Consider the following 19310-nt stretch of genomic DNA (forward strand, 5'->3'; position numbering starts at 1 on the left):
AGTTGATTTCTTTCAAGGCTTGGTACAGCTGGTAAACAAGCATTTCTAGTTCTGTAGCTAAGTTGGTGAGTAAGGCTTTAGGCATTTAAACACAAGCTGCTGACAACGTCAAGAGCATTAATGAATCACTACCTCTCCCTGATTTTTACTTAATTCACACAGATGGATCAGGTGATCTTTAATGTAGATGACTGTTTATTCTCATTTCAATCCGCATCTCGATACATGGTCCACGAATTGATACATTTAATATTCAAATGATTTTGTGGCGATACAAAATAGTCCAGTTCTTTTATCTAAATGGATAGATATTTATCATTCATTTGTATTTAAAACTATAAATGAAAATGCCTTCTAACATTGACTTTATCTGTTTTTTAAATATATATGTTGGCACTTTTTCAAGCAATGAAGTCTTTCACATAACAGCTTCAAACAATAAAAACTTGCCATTTTGGCTCTTACTCCCAGTGGTCGATTGCTTTTTCAATATGTATCCTACTTATTACCAAGTTTTATTTCTTGTAAAAATATATTTTTTTACTTACCTTAACTTACTTGGCTTAAAATATACACATGTGCATATGTAATAACTAAGACAGAAAACACGGGAGACCAAGCTTGTTGTAGGAACTTAAACTTTTATGAAAAAACATAAACAGCATAAACAACTCAACTGAAACACAACTAATTTTAACCATAATACCTTGAACCGAAAAAGGAACCAAAAAGGTAACAACAGATGACCCGACAAACCAGAACTGAGAACTATGGAGTCTTAGCAGTTCTAAGATTATTAGGAGTGTAACCTTTCAGTAGAGTAACACATAAAACAGACTGTTGGTATGTACTTTGATACTATTCCTAGTTTGATTGCACTTGTTTCTTTTTTTTTTTAACCCTTGTGCTATCTTAGATGACCCCACCCTTGCATTGACGTGTTCTCCCTACCATGACAAAGGTGGAAAAAGGTGGAAAGATTTCATGTAATCCATGGACACCAGTGAAGATCACAAATCATTGAAGAAAAAAAAGTTCAGAGCACTGTCTAGTGGGTCTAGATGACCCAACTCCCAATGTTAAAATGCCTGGATAGCACAAGGGTTAAACTGCCACCCTTTCTCATTAGTCAAAGGTACCTTACTTGTTCCCTCTGTACTTTTGTCTTTGACCACATTTGCTGCCTCATTGTGATCTGTCATGAACACACCAACAATAAACAAAAAAAATCTTGTAAAACAATCAAATATAGACAGTTTTCCACATTACTCTGCACAAGAGTACCCCTAGGCTAAGTAGGTGTACTCCTGGTGGGAAATTGCTGCTCCACATTAAAACCAGTAGAAACAACTTTGCACAAAAGTTGCTACTATCCAACCAAAAATACTCATATCATTTAAAAAATCTATTAAATGTGGGTTACTACTGATTTCAAACCGGCAAAAGACGATTCCACATTTAAGGAGTGGAGCAACAAGGGGGTTACAGCCTTTGCCACAATCACAAAAAAGAACAAGATGAGGGACTTCCAGGACTTAAAGGTGAAATTTGGATTCACTAATCATGTTTTTTTCGATACCTCCAGATGAGGGAATATTTTTAACAAAGCAATTAGATCAGAAGAGGGGAGCAAAGAAAATCCAGTCTTAGAGGCAATAATTGAAGCGTACGAGCATAAAACATCCAAAATCATTTCTAAACTGTACCACAGCCTCATTTCATGTCAGAAAAACACAACTATATATGTTAAAGAAAAGTGGGAAAAGGAAATGTCCATCACTATTTCGGAGAAAGAATGGTATTCAAAATGTGCATCAACCCAGTCTTCTATCACATGGGAAAATCTCATGCGCTTCTTTATTACACCTTCAATTAAAAGCAAACAATCAGCAGATCCACAGACGTGTGGGAGACAGTGTGACACAGTAAATGCAAATCATTCTCATATCTTCTGGAGCTGTTCGCAAATAGGACAATTTTGGCATTCCATTCATCATGTTTAGACAAACGCTCTACGCTATACAATCCCCTTCACTCAGGCAGTATTACATCTGGGTAAAATTTCTGAAACAATCATTCCTTAAGATCAGTATTTGGTGAAAATATTCCTAATTTCAGCAAGGAAAGCAATAACCAGAAGATGGTTTAAGCCAGAACCGCCAACCCTCACAGACTGGACTGACATAGTGGAGGAGATCTATATTATGGAAAAGATGACTTTTGTTTTAAGATTGAGAGAAGGAAATTTTAAGGGAAAATAGGACAGATGGACTGTACATAAAAACTCACTGGCCATTGTATGACCTGTTTACATTTCTGGAATGGTAGCTGTCGTGTCTTATTTTTCTCCTTGCTTTTTTTTTTTCTGCCTCACTTGTTTTTTTTTACTCTTGTTCTCTTTGTTTGTAAGACTTATTTTGTTTGATGTCATGTACATTTGTGTTACATCTTGTTTAGAAAAATGAAAAATAAAACTTAAGTTAAAAAAAAGTGGGTTACTATGTAACCCTTATGTCTGCTATTGTTAAATCTTTTGCTTTTTACTAACAGTTGGTGAATTATTATATTTGATTAAGGTCAGTCAAGTGCCAAATTCTAATTTAGTCAACCATATGTAGAACTTTCCTCATCTAGTGACCAAGAAGTGTTTAAAAAGTCATGAGACATACATATGTACATTATTTTTGAGTAATCTAGTGACATGAAAACACATTTTTGCTGATACAAAACTACCAAAATCTCTTTTAGTCATGCATAACAGTCCTTTCCATTGTTTATAAATGACCATGTAATTTTGTTTACCCTTTAACACATAGGTCAGCAGTTTTGTTTTACCTACAATCACATTGCAGATAGAGTGAGATGCAGGCTACAACAGCTGCACAACAAATGCTAGCTTTTAATATTAGCTAATTTATGACATTTTTTTCATATCTATGTTAATAAAAAAAAAGAATTTTCTTCATGAGATCAATTTTTAGGCTTTTCTTAGATAGCTACTTTTCAAAAAGGAATACAATTTGTTGGTGAACCATAAAATCTTGGAAAAACTAAATTCAGCTTGTTATTTGTTGTTACACAGCACCCTATAGGTTGCGTGTAGATAAATCTCTGAGGAGCCTTTAACCTCAGTGGCACCCACACAGCAGGCCCATGAAAATGGTTCACCTGCTGGTGTCAATAGCAAACTTTCCTTTTGCCTGGAGCAGCTGTCATCCCAAAAGATCACACTGGTTGGTCCAGCCGGAAAAACGTTTGCACAGTTTAATTTTAGACTCTCATGAGGCAAACAGTTGCAGCCGAAGCCAAAGTCAGAACCTTCTCAGTTTGCGTTGTCTTCTCCTTCAGATCATTTAGAAGTCTATCCTCTTGATAAGAAAGAGATTTTGTATGTGCAGCCATGTCTAACAGTGTAGACCTTAGTGATCTTGACGTGGAAGAAATCAATGAAGATGAAATTCTTGCAATGCTCTCACCAGAGGAGCTTAAGGAGCTCCAGAGTGAGATGGACGTCCTTATCGCACCAGATGAGAGCGTTCCTGTGGGGCAGAGACAAAAGGACCAGACGGAAAAGACTCCGACAGGGACATTTGACCACAGATCTCTGGTTGATTATCTTTACTGGGAGAAGGAGTCCAAACGTATGCTTGAGGAGGAACGGGTGCCTGCTACACTGCTGCCCAGTGAGGTAAGAAGTAAAGCTCTTTAAGAATTGTTTGTGTTTTAAATTTGCAGTATCAAAACAATTATTCAATCAGAATCCAATGAGTTCAGATCACTTTTATTAACTTAATACTCACTTTTTTCAAAGAAAACTTTACAAGCTGAAGCTGAAAAAAAGGAAATTAAAGAAAACGAAGATGTGAAGTATGTCTACGAAGTCATAGAGGAAATCATAGAAGACGATGCTGTGGATTGTCCAGAGGGAATGGAAATTATAGAGGAAATTATTGAGGAAATTATTGAGGAAGACGATGAGAACAACGAGGAAGCCAAAGTGATTGTATCAAATGAGAAACTGGTGAATCTACAAGAGAAAGTAAATCTTGAAAAAGCAGAGACGCAGCAGCTGCAGGAGACAAGACCGGTGATGCATGAAAGTCCTGTTGATATCACAGAAAGTGGTGTTGCAGGAAAAAGTACACTGGAAATTCAGTCTTTACCAGACTTAGAGGGGAGTGAAGACAAAGAAACAAGTTGTACTTTAGACCATTTGAATCCCAAGAAGCCCCAGCAGGAGCCAGAAATAAAGGAGGCTTGTGATAAACTTCCAGAAAGAGAACCAATAAAAGTAAACAAATTAAAAATTCCAAAGCTGGCACTGAATAACATCAAAATGACATCCAGACCTTCAGGAAATGAAACCAACTTGGAATCAACTCTTGACAAGATCCGCAACAACAACCCGTCTGTCACCGAGGTAAACCTCAACAACATTGAAAACATTCCCAAAGAGATGCTCCTGGACTACGTCAATGCTTTGAAGAGAAACAAATTTGTGAAAACCTTTAGTATTGCCAACACGGGAGTTGACGAAAACCTTGCTTTCAGCCTGGCTAACATGTTGAGGGAGAATCGCAGCATCACGACGTTGAACATCGAGTCCAATTTTATTACTGGGAAGGGGATTGTGGCCATCATCCGCTGCCTCCAGTTCAATGAGACTCTCACAGAGCTTCGCTTTCACAACCAGAGGCACATGCTGGGCCACCATGCAGAGATGGAGATCTCTCGCCTGCTAAAAGCAAACAGCACCCTTCTGAAGATGGGCTATCACTTTGAACAGGCAGGGCCTCGCATGGTGGTGACCAACATCTTAACCAGGAATCTTGATCGCCACAGGCAGCTGAGGAAAGAGGAGCAGAGACAGCAGCAGCTAAAAGAGCAGAAACAAGTGATGCAGATGTATGAAAACAGCCTCAATCTCCCTCCTGGGTTACTAGAGATGCTTGGATATGTGCCCCCGCTGGAACTCCTACAGGAACATGGATTGGTCCCACCTTCATCAGACCTTAACTGTTTTCCACAAATGCAACATCAGGCAGAGAAGGCAGAGACACAGAAGAAACCTAAGCACAATAGCATTCCCAAACAGCCCAGTACTGAACCATCAAACCCATTAAGAGATGTCCAGTTAAAGAGAACCCCGAAAAAACGTGATCCATTTCTGGAGCTGGACCCAAAGAATGACAGAGGACCGGAGCGGCCAAGTTTCCAACTGAGAAAAACACCTAAAGTGAGGGACACGGCATCTGAAGGAATGTTGGACGAAAAAGCCAATCTTAGCAATATGATAAAGACTTTGAAGCCTGTCCCTCGCAGACGGGTTCCTCCAAAGGTTGATCTCACACCTCGTGATCAACTTCTTGATGAGATCAAAAAGAGCAACGTGGCATATCTCAAAGCTGTGAGTACCCAGGAACTATTGCTGTGAAAGCAGTAGTCTAATTTTTTGCCTTTAAGTTCTTATCACTGAGGTGTAACAGTGCATGCTTCTATAGACAGTCAAGTGACCTGTGCGTTCTCTTGCAGGTGCCACTCCCTAAAGAGCTGGAATCAAGTGAAACAAGTTTCTTCTGAAACTCGGCTTGACCTGTTTTTTTTCTCACATAGGTGTTAGGCGTTTGGTATCAGTCACACTAAATGTATAAAAAAACTCTGATCAACTTTTGAAATCATGACAAATGAAGAGACAGGTTGGTTGCTGTTCCACTAAAGTTCTTATTATAAAAAGGCAAAGGTGGATAAAATCTTTACAGAGTATTCAAATTAAGGTACAAACCTTATTTTAGCGTCTTTTAAAAACAGACTATTGACTAATATGTTTACTGAAAAGATCATTTTATAATGGCTAAGACATATGGAACAGATTTTGTAATTTTGTTGTCTAAAAAGTTATTTTTTCATTGTAGGTTACTAAGTTTTGTGAAGCCATTGACCATACACACTTTTTTTAATATTCTAAATACAATGTGTCAGTTTAAGCATTAGCTTGAAATACTAATGTGCTCTGGATGGATTTTTTCTAAATATTTGCTTAGCCCTAGTATTTTTGGTGACACAAGTGAAAAATACAACACATTAATTCTAAGTAAATCTACTGAATTTATTTACTATTTTTGTTTGTCTCGTGGTCCTGTGAGAGATTTTAGGACTTGCCCTGTTTGTTTGTTGCCATTCACCTGATGGTACCTGCCTTCTACAACTAAACAGGAAATACACTACTCACAAAACATTAGGGCTATTGTGAAAAAACTCAGTGGATGTTGCACACAGAGTATTTGTCGACTGATTTTTTTTAGGACAGGGAGGCAATTTTATTGGGGTGACATTCACACCTCCTGTTGTGTTTTCCACATAATGATCTCACTGTTATAGTGTGTCTTAATTATTGGCGCCACAACCAAGAAATTCTAAAAGAAAAATGTTTTCATTTTGTTTCAACGTTGATTTTGCCAGTAAGTCATTCCAAGTTCATCTTTCATCTTTCAGACAGCCATGAACACACAATGTCTCTTCATGGGTGGGCAACGCCACCTAGCCAGAGTACACCTCCGGGTTGGTAGGTGGAAGTAAGATGTCGCACATAAACTTGGTGTGTCTCAAAGTATTATCAGCAGAGTTGCATGAAGACACAGATCTACTGGCAACACTTAAGGACCTGTGCCCTCAAACATGGTTTTGCAAATGCCACACAGCTGCAGGCTCATTTATCAGACGTGAGGGGTACTAGGGTTTCCAGACAAACCATTCACAGTCAACTCCACTGCTTTGACCTGAATGCCAGACAACCGTTGCAGGTGACACCACTAACACCAAGACAATACCGTGAACGTTTGCTGTGGGCCCAAGACTGTGTGACCTGAACAATGCAGCATGGTCTACCCTACCGTTCTGTTCAATATTGAGTGTCGGATCACCTTGCACAGAAGTGATTGCTAAATGATTTTGTTGCTAAAAAAGGCAAGGTCAGCAATACACCGAGGTCAACATGGTCTCTAGGATTCATTTTGGTGGAGGACAGGCCTCACCAGTCAGCGCAGTGCTTTTTGTAGATGGCCAAGTCACTGCATCTTCTTACCTCAGAGACATCATATAACCCATCATTAGCCTCCAGGTCCACCAGCAAACGGTCAACTTTCTGTTCATGGAAAGTTGACGGTTTCCATGAAACTGTCAATGCTCCACCACATCGTGCCAGGAGTGTCACAGGTCAACTTCATGAATTTGGAGTGTCTCACATGGTCTGCATCTGTAGAAGAGACTGGATGATCGTACCTCACAAGTGTCCTGGCAGAGCTGCATGTTGCACGTGATGAAAAGTGGAAGACATTGCCTCAGAACAACATCATGAGTCCAGTGAGGAGCGTGAGACGACACTTCAATGCAGCAAATGGTGGAAATACTCGCTGTTGCCATGGTAAACTTTTTTTTTGAGGGCTATTGTTATTATTGTCTTGCTTAACGGGGTAATAAATGTCAAACTGATGAAAATGGCATTTCTTCTCATATATTATTAGTAAAATAATAGCGAAATTTTACATATTTTAATAATATTCAGACCAAATAGGAAAGCACTTATATAAATAACCACAGTTGAAACCCAAAGTTTACATGGACCACATAAAAACACATATATGCTTTTTTTTCTCACCATCAGACATTAAAGAAAAGTAAACGTTTCCCGATGTAGGTCAATTAGAATTGACAAAATTATTTCTATTTGCTAAATGTCAGAATAATTCGACTAGGGTTTATTTAAACCCTTTTTTTTTACTTTCATCAAAGACAAAAGTTTACATTCGCTAAGATCACTATGCCTTTAAACAATTTGGGAAACCCCAGATGATGATGTCATCTCTTTGGAAGCTTCTGATACGTTTATTGACAGCATTTGACTTAATTAGAAACACCTGTGGATAGCTATTAGGGCACATTTGAAACACACTTGCTTGTTTGTAAAACATCATGAGACAGTCAAAAGAAATCAGTCAAGATATTACAAAGACAATTGTGGATTTGCAAAAGTCTGGCTCATCCTTGGGTGCAATTTCCAGATGCCCGAAGGTGCCACGTTCATATGTTCAGACAATTATATACAAGTATAAACATCATGGGAACGTCCAGCCATCATATAGCTCAGGAAAGAGATGGGTTCTGTGTCCCAGAGATGAACATACTTTGGTCCAATATGTCCAGAACAACCCAAGGACGAAGGCAAAAGATGTTGTGAAGATGCTGGCTGAAGATGGTAAGAATGTGTCATTATCAACGGTAAAACAAGTTCTGTATGTACTCAAACTCAAACTCAAACTTTTTTTATCTATATAGCGCCTTTCATTTCAGTTAAAAACACAAAGCGCTTAACATAAAAGCAGACAAAACAGTCATAAAAAGCGGAAATTGTTAAAAACAGCAAACAAAGGACAATCCCACAAAGATGGGACCCCTCCCATCTTTGTTTCCAAAACAGAATGTGGAAATATGGAAGCAAAATCTGAAGACTATCAGGCTGAAAGTTGAAGCTTGGGCGCAAATGGATCTTCCAAATGAACAATGACACAAAGCATACAGTCAAACTGGTTACAAAGTGGCTTAAGGATAACAAAGTCGATGTTTTAGAGTGGCCATCACAGAGCCCAGATGTAAATCCTATTAAACATTTATGGTCAGAAATGAAAAGGGGGGTACATGCAAGGGGGACCTACAAACTTGACTAAGTTACACCAGTTCTGTCTGGAGGAATGGGCCAAAATTCCTACCAAATCTTGTGAGAAGCTTGTGGAAGGACATCCAAGACGTTTGACCCAAGTACTGCAGTTTGAAGGCATGAGTACCAAATACTAATGAAATGTATGTAAACTTTTGACTTTGATCAAAGTAATAAAAACTGTTCTAAAAAAACCCTAGTCTCATTCTGACATTTTGCATATATAAATAGTTGTAATTGAACTAAAACAGCAAAACTTTACTTTTATTTTGTGTCTGACGGTGTGAACAAATAACATGTTTTCATGTGGTGTATGTAAACGTCTGGTTTCAACTGTATATCCCTAACTTATTGGGAGTAGTGTATGTATGGGAGACTTAACCAAGAAATGTAACGTGCAACAACAATCATACCAGATTAATTTTTTTTAGACTGCTTTATTTGGCTTCCAGTTAATACATGTTTCGGGAATGAAAAACATACATAAAATGACAACACATGTAAAGATTTTCTAATAGATTTGCTACTTGTGTATGTCACATGCATAGACTGCTGCAAGAAAAGAAACACTGGACGCATCTGTCAAAATAAAATAAAAAAGAAATTGGAGCAGTTTTTAATCAACACTTTACATTTCTGTTATACATAATTTGGTTTAATACAGGATTTTTTCTTTAGAACAACGTTACTTTCAGTGTTGCTGCCAGTTTACAGAGTAAAACAAATATGTGCATATCATTGCTTCATATTTAAACAAAGCTGTATTTGCCATTAACTTTTGAACATTGCATAGCTGTAACCATTTGGGGTGGAGGGGTTCCAGATAACTAGGAGCTCTATGCACAAAATGATGACAGAAAACCCACACACAGTCAAACCATCTAACCAAATATGTAAACAAAACAAAAAAAAAGATTGCAAATCCATTTTTTTTCCTAATGAAACTGAAATGTAGGTATGGCTGTCAAATCAGCAGTTTCAATGCCTAAAATAGCCATAACACTAAGCGTGTTCATTTCCGAGGTAGAATACCCTTACAGAAGAAGTTGTGCTTCAGAAAAAATGCATCATGCTCGTGAATTTTTAAATGTAAAAGTAAATGGAGTGTTACAAAAAACAGCAATGACTTGGATTTAAAGGTTTTTTTGGGGGGACAAAGGAAGTTTTAATGACTTTCAGCGCAACGTGCCTGTCATCCTCACTGTACAAAGATTGCACAACCATTTAAAAAGTTACATATTGTGAACTGGCAAAGTGGCATGAGTTTATAAACCAAACTGATATGATTATAAAAAGTGGAAAAGTAGATTTTCAATAACGTTTTCTATCTAAATGGTGATTTGCGGGATCAGACTCTTAATCCATTCTGGATGATGGTAAATACTCAACATTCTCAAGGCTAAAGCATTATTCCTTGAGTTTACTTTCGATAAAGTCCTGAATCTTGTTCATTTTTTCCTCCTGCTGATCCAGGAGATCCATGATGATGCCCATGGGGGTCTTCTTCAAGCCAACTCCTTCAATCTTGTTCTCCAGCTTGTTCTTTATGTTGCGCAGCCTCAGAGAGGCATGGATCATGATTACTACAGGAAGAAGAAGAACAGAAAGCTTTTATTGTACCAGGGGAAAAAAAACAAAACACAAAAACATGGTTAAAACACAAAATAACAAATCCAAATACAATGCTTGTGACACTTCACGCAGCAGTATGTGTCTGAGGGAGCGGTGCATGCTTCATTTATTTATTTATTTGATTTCCATGGTGGGCAGATGCTGAATGCATGACATCAACCAGCAAATCTGGTCCAAGTCAACCCCCCATAGCAACCAATCAACACAGGCGCGATAGGGCAGGCCTGATTTGTGGCATCATTGCTTCATCTGCTTGCCGCAGTGTTGGGGCTGCTACATCTGTTGCAAACACTTATGGTAACTTTTCATGCCTTCAAATAGAAGGTGCTAATGCACAAGTTCGACAGCTGTCTGGCATTGCTAACTGTGTTTTAAAATGTGTCACAACGGCTGATGCTGAACATGCTGTTCAGTCATGGCTGGATGATCAAACCTTCGGGAAAACTTTGCTCCTTCACATCAATATTCCCAATAGTTTTTGTGGGATAACACTGAGCTTTGGTGCAACGTGGGGTTTTGAAAGTGAGCAAAAGTTAAAATAGAAAAGATAAAACCATAATAAACCATGGTGTTGAACGTAAAGATGTTTTCGCTTGATCCAACAGAACTAGTTATACAAGAAAACATTTTTGATGAATTAGAAAGCCGTTCATTAAAAAAAAAAAAAAAAAAAAAAAAAAACGGACAACAAATAACTAATATTGCTGGCCTTATATATATTAAAAAAGGGAAATACTGTGCAAGGAAAAACAACTATTTAGACTTACAGAGCAACGGGAAAGTGATCCCAAAGATGAAGATCATGACACCTCCACACAGAGACAGCAGAAAATAACTTGTGACCATGACACAGATGACAAATAGAGTTGGGTTCTTCCTTTTGAAGCTTTTGATGAAGGCCTTGTTCTCTCCAGCCCAAACAGACCCTGCAAAGACCAGAGTCACCACAGTTCCTCCTAGAAACAGGCCAAAGGGATTTAGGAACCTGAACAAAGAAAAATAGTGGAAAAGACAATTGTAAGATTAGTTATGGTTTTAAATTTAACAAAACAGCACAACCTGCAGGTTTAAAGCAACTAGAGCACCACCGTACTATGCTTTTTCTGTAAACCGGAAATGGATAGAAGATTACCCACAAGGCCTACTCACGTAGTCATAACTTACACCCCAAAGTGCTATTGTTATTAAAGCAGAAATGGAAACTACCTTTAAGTCCTACGTTCAGAATTATTATTATTTTTCTTTTTACAGTAAAGTCAATGCCAACGTCAATATCCCTAATTTGGTATTTTTTAAACCATTTCCTGTGGTTAGCTAGTATTTTGTAGCATTAAGCAAATCTACGTTGCTACAAGTTTCCTAAAATAAGATAACTAAAGTTATATAACAATGAAACATACGTTGAAGGCCACTAAAATATTACCATTAATATAATTCTAGAAAGGAAAAATACAGTTTAGCGGAAGCAGCTTTACATAAACATGTAAGGGTGTGGACAGAGTCACAGATGCTAACTTTGCCTGCGTAACTGCAGCCAGGACTTACCCAACAATCAAGAAAACCACCAGGGCCGCGGCGAAGTAGTTAGTTTGGTAATACATTAAGTTACTGATCATTCTGTTGTTCCACTTCGCTAGATCGCTAAAGTCTGGTTTCGCAAATCGGTCCACTCCAGGGAAGAAGTCATCCCATTGTCGGAGAGGCGCCAGCTCCATCTTGGTTGCCATGTTGTCACCAAACGGTCAGAAAATAGCCACGCCACCATGCGCTGCGTAATGTTTTGACAGGTCAGCTGATTTCTTGGTCTGGTGTGGGAAAACAGGTCAAACGGGAATTCACACTCTCGCGAGATCCGAAGAGATGCTTCGTCTCTGTCGGTTTTCTTTACTTGTGGAGCACTAAACTTGCGCAGCTGGATTCGCATAAGGTCACTGTGATGACAGTTAAGAGAGACAAATAAAAAATGTTTGTGTTTTGAGAATAATTATTTCAAAAACACCTTTAAAAATGTAATGTTAAAATTATATTTTAGAAATGTACGACTGTTTTGCCGAAAAATTAGTGCCAGGCTGACTTTTGGATGACATAACATCACACGTTGCTTAACATATAATTATATTTGTCATTAGTGTGATTCAATTGAAAGATGCATACTTTCAAATGAATGTACCATTTCTAAAAGCTGTCTTTTCATTCGGAAATCGTTTACCCCACCGGAGTAAGTTAACATCAGATTGGAGCTCCATCTGCTGCCTTTTGTGTTTCATTTTTTTTATTGAAAAAACACTTGAGGTTTACAGTATTGTGGCAGTTGTAAAAATAATTCAACAATATTACAATTAATGTAAACAACCTTTAAATAATCTATAACTTAGGGGTTATCAAAAAGCTGCAAGTTACTTATATTTTGAAGTTCCAGTTCCAAGTTTATTTTCCATGAAGTTTACGGATGAAAAAAAAAAAAAAGAGCAGAGTTCTTAATAAAATGTAATATGGTTTGATTTTAAGGAATCGACCATTTCAGTTTCGGTTGGTTTTGAGAAACGGCTGCGGTCTCCCAGCCGTTTCTGACTCCCGTGAACGCAGCAGCAGGAATCGAGGACATGGGACCGTGAAAGTATGGCGGATGCCGAGGAGCCGTAAGTCTTAAATGGATGGAAAAAATATATTCTAGTGGGCAAACCGTGGACTTCGGGCGTGATATGGAAGCGCTAAGAATGCTGTTTTACTGTCTTCTTTCAGGGAGAAGAAAAGAAGGCGAATAGAAGACCTGACTGACAAGTTAGTGACGAGTGCTAAAAAAAATGCTCGCAGCACAGAGCAGCAGCCAGGCTCGCGCTGCTTCGTTAACGGCCGGCAGACCTGCTAATATTAATATAAGCCAACAGGAGGTTCGCTAGCTAAATCTAAAAAAATAAAATAAAAGGTTTGCTAGCTTTAGCAGCTACTTTAATCATTAGCTTACATTTAATAAACACTACATTGCAATAGAAAAGACAGAAGCCATTGCAGCTCTTGCATAAATCACCCAGCAGAAAGGATGGTTTTTAATAACATTAAAACCAGCCAAATGACTAATAATGGTTCTTTAACTACATTTTAAGAATAAATATGGAAAAGGTAATATCTTAGTGACGCACTGAGTCATTGAAAAAGACTATGGGTGTAATTACAGTGCAATGAGAGCTCCTTTTAGCTGTGAAAACATGCAGTCATTAATCAAACATGACATTAAAACCCCCTTCATAGCATTTACAGCAATGTTCTGATTTACTGACATTGCAGACTACATAAGTCTAATCATATTTTATCCTTGCAAACTGACACTCAATGTTCTCAATTCTACGTACAAATTATTTTGTAACGCTTTTAAAAAAAATTAATATATTTATTCTAAATATATTTACAGAAGTACTTTAATTGACAAAAATGGTAGAATACGAAAATCAAGAGAGTAAAAAAAATGGGTTATTTGGAATCAATAAAACAAAACTCCTAGGGTTGCGTTCAGGAACGTGAAGATGAGATTCATTTATATCCCTTGTTATCTTTTTTTATTGTTTGAAAAGTTCTTGAATAGAGCATAAATTTACAGTGCCAAAGACAGAAAGGAAAACGTATGGAAAAGCTTTTAATGTTACAAAAGTTTGGCTTAAAAAAATAACCCGAGAGTGATTTAACTCAATTTTTAAAACAAAGACTTCCTGTCTTTTGTAGTATTTAATTTAAATGTGCATTTAAACTATTAATATGTTACGAAGAGAACTGCATAGTTGTCTGCCGTGTTGTGTCTAGAATGGCTGTTGATGGCGGGCACAGGATCAGCGGTTGCAGCTGGGATGGTCGCTGGAATCACGTCAGGAAATTTCTGGAACGTCCGGGGCCGTTTACCCATCCCGACTTTGAGCCGAGCCCTGAGGTGAAGCAGAGTTGCTTCAATGATGCTGTTTGTGCTTTTCACTAAATTCTACTTTTTTATTAGCTTTTACCTGAATTGTTTGAACTCATCAACACACGTCCTTTCAGTCTTTACAGTTTTTGTTGGAGACCTGCAAGATCCTGGTGATTGGGGCAGGAGGGCTCGGTTGTGAACTTCTTAAAAATCTGGTATTTCATAACTGCAGTCCAAAATAATCAGTCTACCTAAAGTTAGAACGGATATGTTGGTTTTGAGTCTCTAAAGAGCTTTTTTGTTTTTTTTAGGCTCTATCTGGGTTTCGCCTGATTGACGTTGTCGACATGGATATTATTGATGTGTCGAACCTCAACAGGCAGTTTCTTTTCAGGTTGGTTTTCACATCCATACTTAAAAGTTCTGTGAGATTTTACTTGTCGCAAAGACAAATGGTTTAAAAACAACTTTGTTGTTCCTTTAAAAAAAAAAAAAAAGATTCTGCGTCATTTGTCTTGAAACTTGTTTTAAAATGTGATTGTCTAATCAGTCCTGGGATGTTTCTTTTAGGCCCAATGATGTTGGAAGACCAAAAGCAGAGGTAGCTGCTGAGTTCATCAACAGTCGTATCCCAGGATGCAAAGTACTCCCGTATCCTTCACAGGCCTCTTTAGAGTTAAAAAGAAAAACTTTGTTCTGGTAAATATGGAATATATAGGTTTTTTTTCTTCCTTAAGAGAGGCATACAGTCACTTCAAAAAAATACAAGATTTTGATGACTCCTTTTACCGCCGTAAGCATGTTCTTTTTACTTTGGTGGAATTTACAAAAGGAAATCTGTGAGAGGTTCTTTTAATTTGAAGGTACTTGTTGTTCATTTGCAGAGTTCCACATAATTGTCTGTGGACTGGACTCCATCATTGCCAGACGTTGGATGAACGGCATGCTGGTAAAACACTAAGTATAGGATCCATTTTATGTGATAGAACTTTGTTTATCAAAGGAAAAACAAAAAACAAAATGGAGCCACTCCTTTTCTACAAGGAGTTAAGGTGGGTCTTCTGCTCTAGATATCCATCCTGAGCTATGATGAAGGAGTCCTGGATCCCAGCTCCATCATCCCTCTCATTGATGGGGGGACGGAAGGCTTTAAGGGAAATGCTCGAGTCATTCTTCCGGGCATGACGGCGTGTATCGACTGCACGCTGGAGCTGTACCCGCCACAGGTACGACACAAAAAGGCTGTTGGGATGTCACTGTGAAGGTCAGTCGTGTGTACTGCCATTGTTCTGATGATGCAGGACAGGGAATGTGATGCGGTGCAGGACCTAACTGCTGTTTTGTCCTGTGTGTGAGCATGTGTCTCATCTGTGGTGGACAGCTAGAGATTATTGGATTTTTTTTTTTCTTCTCCCATCAGGACTGACAGCTGGTTTTTAACATGAATATAAAATAAAATAGTCCTTGTTCATAACTGTAAACTATCTGCCATCTAGAGAAAAGAGTGACAGATTTTTTATGTTTATGGTTCACAGCTGAGCGCACTTAGTGTCTGCAATGTGCCGTCCATGAGGTGTTTGTGCTGCAATAATAGCTTTCATTAACCAGGACTTGTACTTTTGCAAAGGATGTAAAGTGGTTTCCTCAGGGTAATGTTGACAGACCTGATCTATGCTACCACCTTCTGTATTAAAAGTAAAATGCTTTATCTTGTAGAAGTCTTTGAGTCCTGTGCTGAATCTTATGAACAATCAAGGTGAACAGATGAAGCTGACCCTACATTGGGTCACACCGGGAAGGTGTTGGTTTAAAGCCCGTTTGGGTCTTTCATGACTTCCGAGTCGACGGGCTCTCAAGTTTGTTTTCTGTCATTTTTCTGGATTTCTTTCACAACTTCAAACCATGCAAACAAAGCGGATTAGTGGCTCTAAGCAGCCTGGAAGTGTCACTGCACTTAGGAAAAAGAGAAGCAATTGTTTTGGTCGGTTTTGTGCCTTGAAAGGATTTTTTTAAGACATAATTGATGATTTCAAATAAGGTTTTACCCTTCAACAGAAAAGCAACAGTTGCTTCTGTAAGGTCATTGCTGATGCTATTTTTTAGCACGCTAAAAGTCCACACTGACCCTATTTCTATATATATATATATATATAATGGTATTTCCAGATTATGATAAATCGTCAGATGACTAGCGGTTGCCAATTCTTATCCTCCCTCTTTTAATAAACCAATAAGGTGGTAAGTTTACTAGGGGTGTGACGATGACCGCATCACCGCGGTGATGAGATGATCCCCGTCACCGCACGTTCCTCTTTTTTTTTGTGAAAGTTCTGCATAAGGTGCATGATTTGAACTATAAAAAACACATTAATTTTTGCTAATAATTTACTTTTTCTGCGAGTCCTGTGTTCAAACTTCAAGGGCTTCTGGGGAAATTTTCATTGTATTCATTTCCATTACAAACTGTGTGCGTTCTTGAGTGCGCAACGCTGCCCGCCGAGGATTTTGTGTTTGGGGGGGTCGCAAGAGTCCCGACACACGACTCCTGCCTTCTTCATCACCGCGGTGATCAAGATCCCCCACAGTCACAGCTCTACTCCAGAGCGGGTGAATAAAGAATCAATCACCTTTTTCATCTGGGGGGAAACCTTTTTTTTGCTGTTCTCCTTCACTTCGTAACAACAAACATGAACGCGCACGCATCTCCCAACATTTGTGCGCGTTCTCACTCACTCTGGCGCGGCACGCACTCCTTCCTCCTACACACGTACACATACTCATTCTACAACACCTATATAGTTACAGCTATATATACTGCTAACTAGTTAGATAGTAGTTAGTTGTTGATTTGGTGTTTGGCGGGGGGGGGGTAACTGCGACACTGCGGCTCCTGCTGCTTCATCACATCACACATATCAAAGCTCTAAGGTTTACTCAAAATCTGACGCAGTTTAGTTTTTGTTATGAAATAGTGATGAAGTTATTAAACGGTTTCTGTTCCTTTGACATAGTAATTCATTAGCTCTAAGGCTTTGTAAATAGATACAATTATTTTTATCCTCTTAAAAGCAATAAAGCGGATGCATTTGTCCTATCGTAACAGTTAAGTGTCCAAAATATACGTCCTTGTCAACTCTCTTTTGGCATCCACAGATAAATTTCCCGATGTGCACCATTGCCTCGATGCCCAGGCTGCCGGAGCACTGCATCGAATATGTCCGCATTCTACAGTGGCCCAAAGAGACGCCGTTTGGAGGTAGGCTCAGACGTTCACATCCTGACACAGGACTGTCAGAACGGAGCACCTGACTCTCATCCTCACACAGACACAAGTTTGGACGGTGATAATCCAGAGCATATCCAGTGGGTGTTTGAAAGATCCCAGGAAAGAGCAGCGGAGTTTAGCATCCCAGGCGTGACCTACAGACTCACTCAAGGTAAGTTTAGGAAATTATTAAAATGATTGTGTGTGCTTCAGATGTTTGTTTTTCCTCCCCATTTTTTTATTAATGTATATTGAATAATTTCTTTGCAGGAGTTGTGAAGAGGATCATTCCTGCTGTAGCATCAACGAATGCTGTTATTGCTGGTATAGTTAAAATACTTACAAATAAAGAAAAAACTCTGATCCAAATAACCTCTTTTCTAAGGGAAAGGATTGTCATTACGGTCATACTTTGTGCCCGTTGCTTCAACATGTATGTAGTAAGGTGGCTTATTTCACTTCGACTTCTGTTCTTCACAGCTGCCTGTGCAACTGAGGTTTTTAAAATTGCAACCAGGTTAGTCGTTAAAACCAGTTTTTTGTTTCGTAAAGGTATCAAATGTTTTGTAACATTACAGTTTTTTCTGTCCAGTGCTTATATTCCCTTAAATAATTACCTGGTCTTCAATGACGTGGATGGACTGTACACCCATGCTTTTGAAGCTGAGCGAAAGGTTAGTTTGATTTTTTTAATTTTTTTTAATTTGTACAGACGTCCTTTATTTATACTTTTATTTTGGTCCTGCCAGAATTAACTGTTGTGATCTAGAATGATTCTCAATTTACAGGAAAACTGTACAGCGTGCAGTCAAGTACCTCAAGATTTGCAGTTCCCGCCCTCTGCCAAGTTACAGGAGATTTTGGAGTACTTGACGGAGAACTCTTCCCTGTAAGTACTGCAATGTGAATTTTTTTTTAAAAAAAAGAAAAAGAAAATCAGAGTCAGCTCAAAATTGCACATTTTTATTGTTACAGCCAAATGAAATCTCCGGCCATCACCACAGTTCTGGAAGGAAAGAATAAGACTTTGTATCTGCAGGTAGGGAATCCAGCTTCCATGAATGCATCACAAGGAGTTTTTTACAAGCTACAATAAAAATGTATTTATATATATATATATATATATATATATATATATATTTTTTTTTTAATATTCTAGTCTATAAAATCTATTGAAGAACGCACCAGACCAAACCTCTGCAAAACTTTAAAAGGTAATACATTTCTTCTCACGGTATTCTCGCTTGTTTCAAGTCTTAGAGCACAATGTAGAAGAAGTTGTGTCCTTTTCTGCCACAGAGCTGGGCTTGTCAGACGGCCAGGAACTAGCCGTAGCCGACGTCACCACGCCGCAGACCGTTCTCTTCAAACTCAACTTCACCGCTTGAGCAAAATGACCAGCAGCGATCCACAGACTGGATGATAGAATGACTTGGATGTTTATGTTTCTGTAGAACATTTGATGTTATGATGTAAATAAGATGCTTAACTCCTCAATAGTAAAATGTGATGTATACCCATTAAATCATTTAATCGCACTTTTTTTATTTGTATACCGCTGTTTTTTCTCTCTCCGCTGATTCACGTTGTTGACGTGTCCTGATTATTAAACAACATGCTCTCAGCTCTAACAAGGTTTTATTATCATCATCAATTTTTATGCAAAAGTAATTGCTGTACTTTAATTCATCTTTAGGAAACCCAAGTGGTCTTAAATGGATACTGTAGAGATCAAGAAACCAAGGAGCCCCTCTGTGCAACTATTTTTTAAAAGGAAATTAATGAAAAACAGAAAATGTGGTTCTAAATTG

General features: G+C 38.3%; 3 protein-coding genes across 4 annotated transcripts; 2 read left to right on the forward strand and 1 right to left on the reverse strand.

The window, feature by feature from the left end:
• Nucleotides 1–3278: 3278 nt before the first annotated feature.
• lmod3 (leiomodin 3) lies at nucleotides 3279–7494 on the forward strand. Its single transcript, XM_011477441.3, has 3 exons — nucleotides 3279–3688; nucleotides 3812–5407; nucleotides 5533–7494. Exons 1-3 carry the CDS (start codon nucleotides 3401–3403, stop codon nucleotides 5578–5580), a joined length of 1932 nt encoding a protein of 643 aa, XP_011475743.1. The 5' UTR covers nucleotides 3279–3400; the 3' UTR covers nucleotides 5581–7494.
• A 1634-nt stretch (nucleotides 7495–9128) lies between these two features.
• Nucleotides 9129–12144, reverse strand: arl6ip5 (ADP ribosylation factor like GTPase 6 interacting protein 5). The gene is made up of 3 exons (XM_004070831.4): nucleotides 11888–12144; nucleotides 11110–11327; nucleotides 9129–10293 (listed from the first exon to the last, which is right to left on the reverse strand). The coding sequence occupies exons 1-3, from the start codon at nucleotides 12067–12069 to the stop codon at nucleotides 10118–10120; spliced, it is 576 nt and encodes a 191-aa protein (XP_004070879.1). The 5' UTR covers nucleotides 12070–12144; the 3' UTR covers nucleotides 9129–10117.
• Nucleotides 12145–12859: 715 nt separating this feature from the next.
• LOC101166718 (NEDD8-activating enzyme E1 catalytic subunit) lies at nucleotides 12860–19042 on the forward strand. Of its 2 annotated transcripts, none has more exons than XM_023956758.1 (18): nucleotides 12860–12981; nucleotides 13085–13123; nucleotides 14138–14288; nucleotides 14369–14449; nucleotides 14546–14628; nucleotides 14805–14885; nucleotides 14984–15027; nucleotides 15119–15183; nucleotides 15305–15460; nucleotides 17388–17490; nucleotides 17561–17671; nucleotides 17770–17823; nucleotides 17980–18016; nucleotides 18092–18173; nucleotides 18288–18388; nucleotides 18475–18538; nucleotides 18659–18713; nucleotides 18799–19042. In XM_023956758.1, exons 1-18 carry the CDS (start codon nucleotides 12962–12964, stop codon nucleotides 18885–18887), a joined length of 1416 nt encoding a protein of 471 aa, XP_023812526.1. In that variant the 5' UTR covers nucleotides 12860–12961; the 3' UTR covers nucleotides 18888–19042. The 2 variants fall into 2 exon arrangements, with proteins under 2 accessions (XP_023812526.1, XP_023812527.1); XM_023956759.1 differs by having other exon boundaries at nucleotides 12861–12981; nucleotides 14138–14261.
• The last annotated feature ends 268 nt before the right edge of the window (nucleotides 19043–19310 follow it).

The sequence above is a fragment of the Oryzias latipes genome, chromosome 7, assembly GCF_002234675.1.
Source record: "Oryzias latipes chromosome 7, ASM223467v1".
Classification (NCBI taxonomy): Eukaryota; Metazoa; Chordata; class Actinopteri; order Beloniformes; family Adrianichthyidae; genus Oryzias; species Oryzias latipes.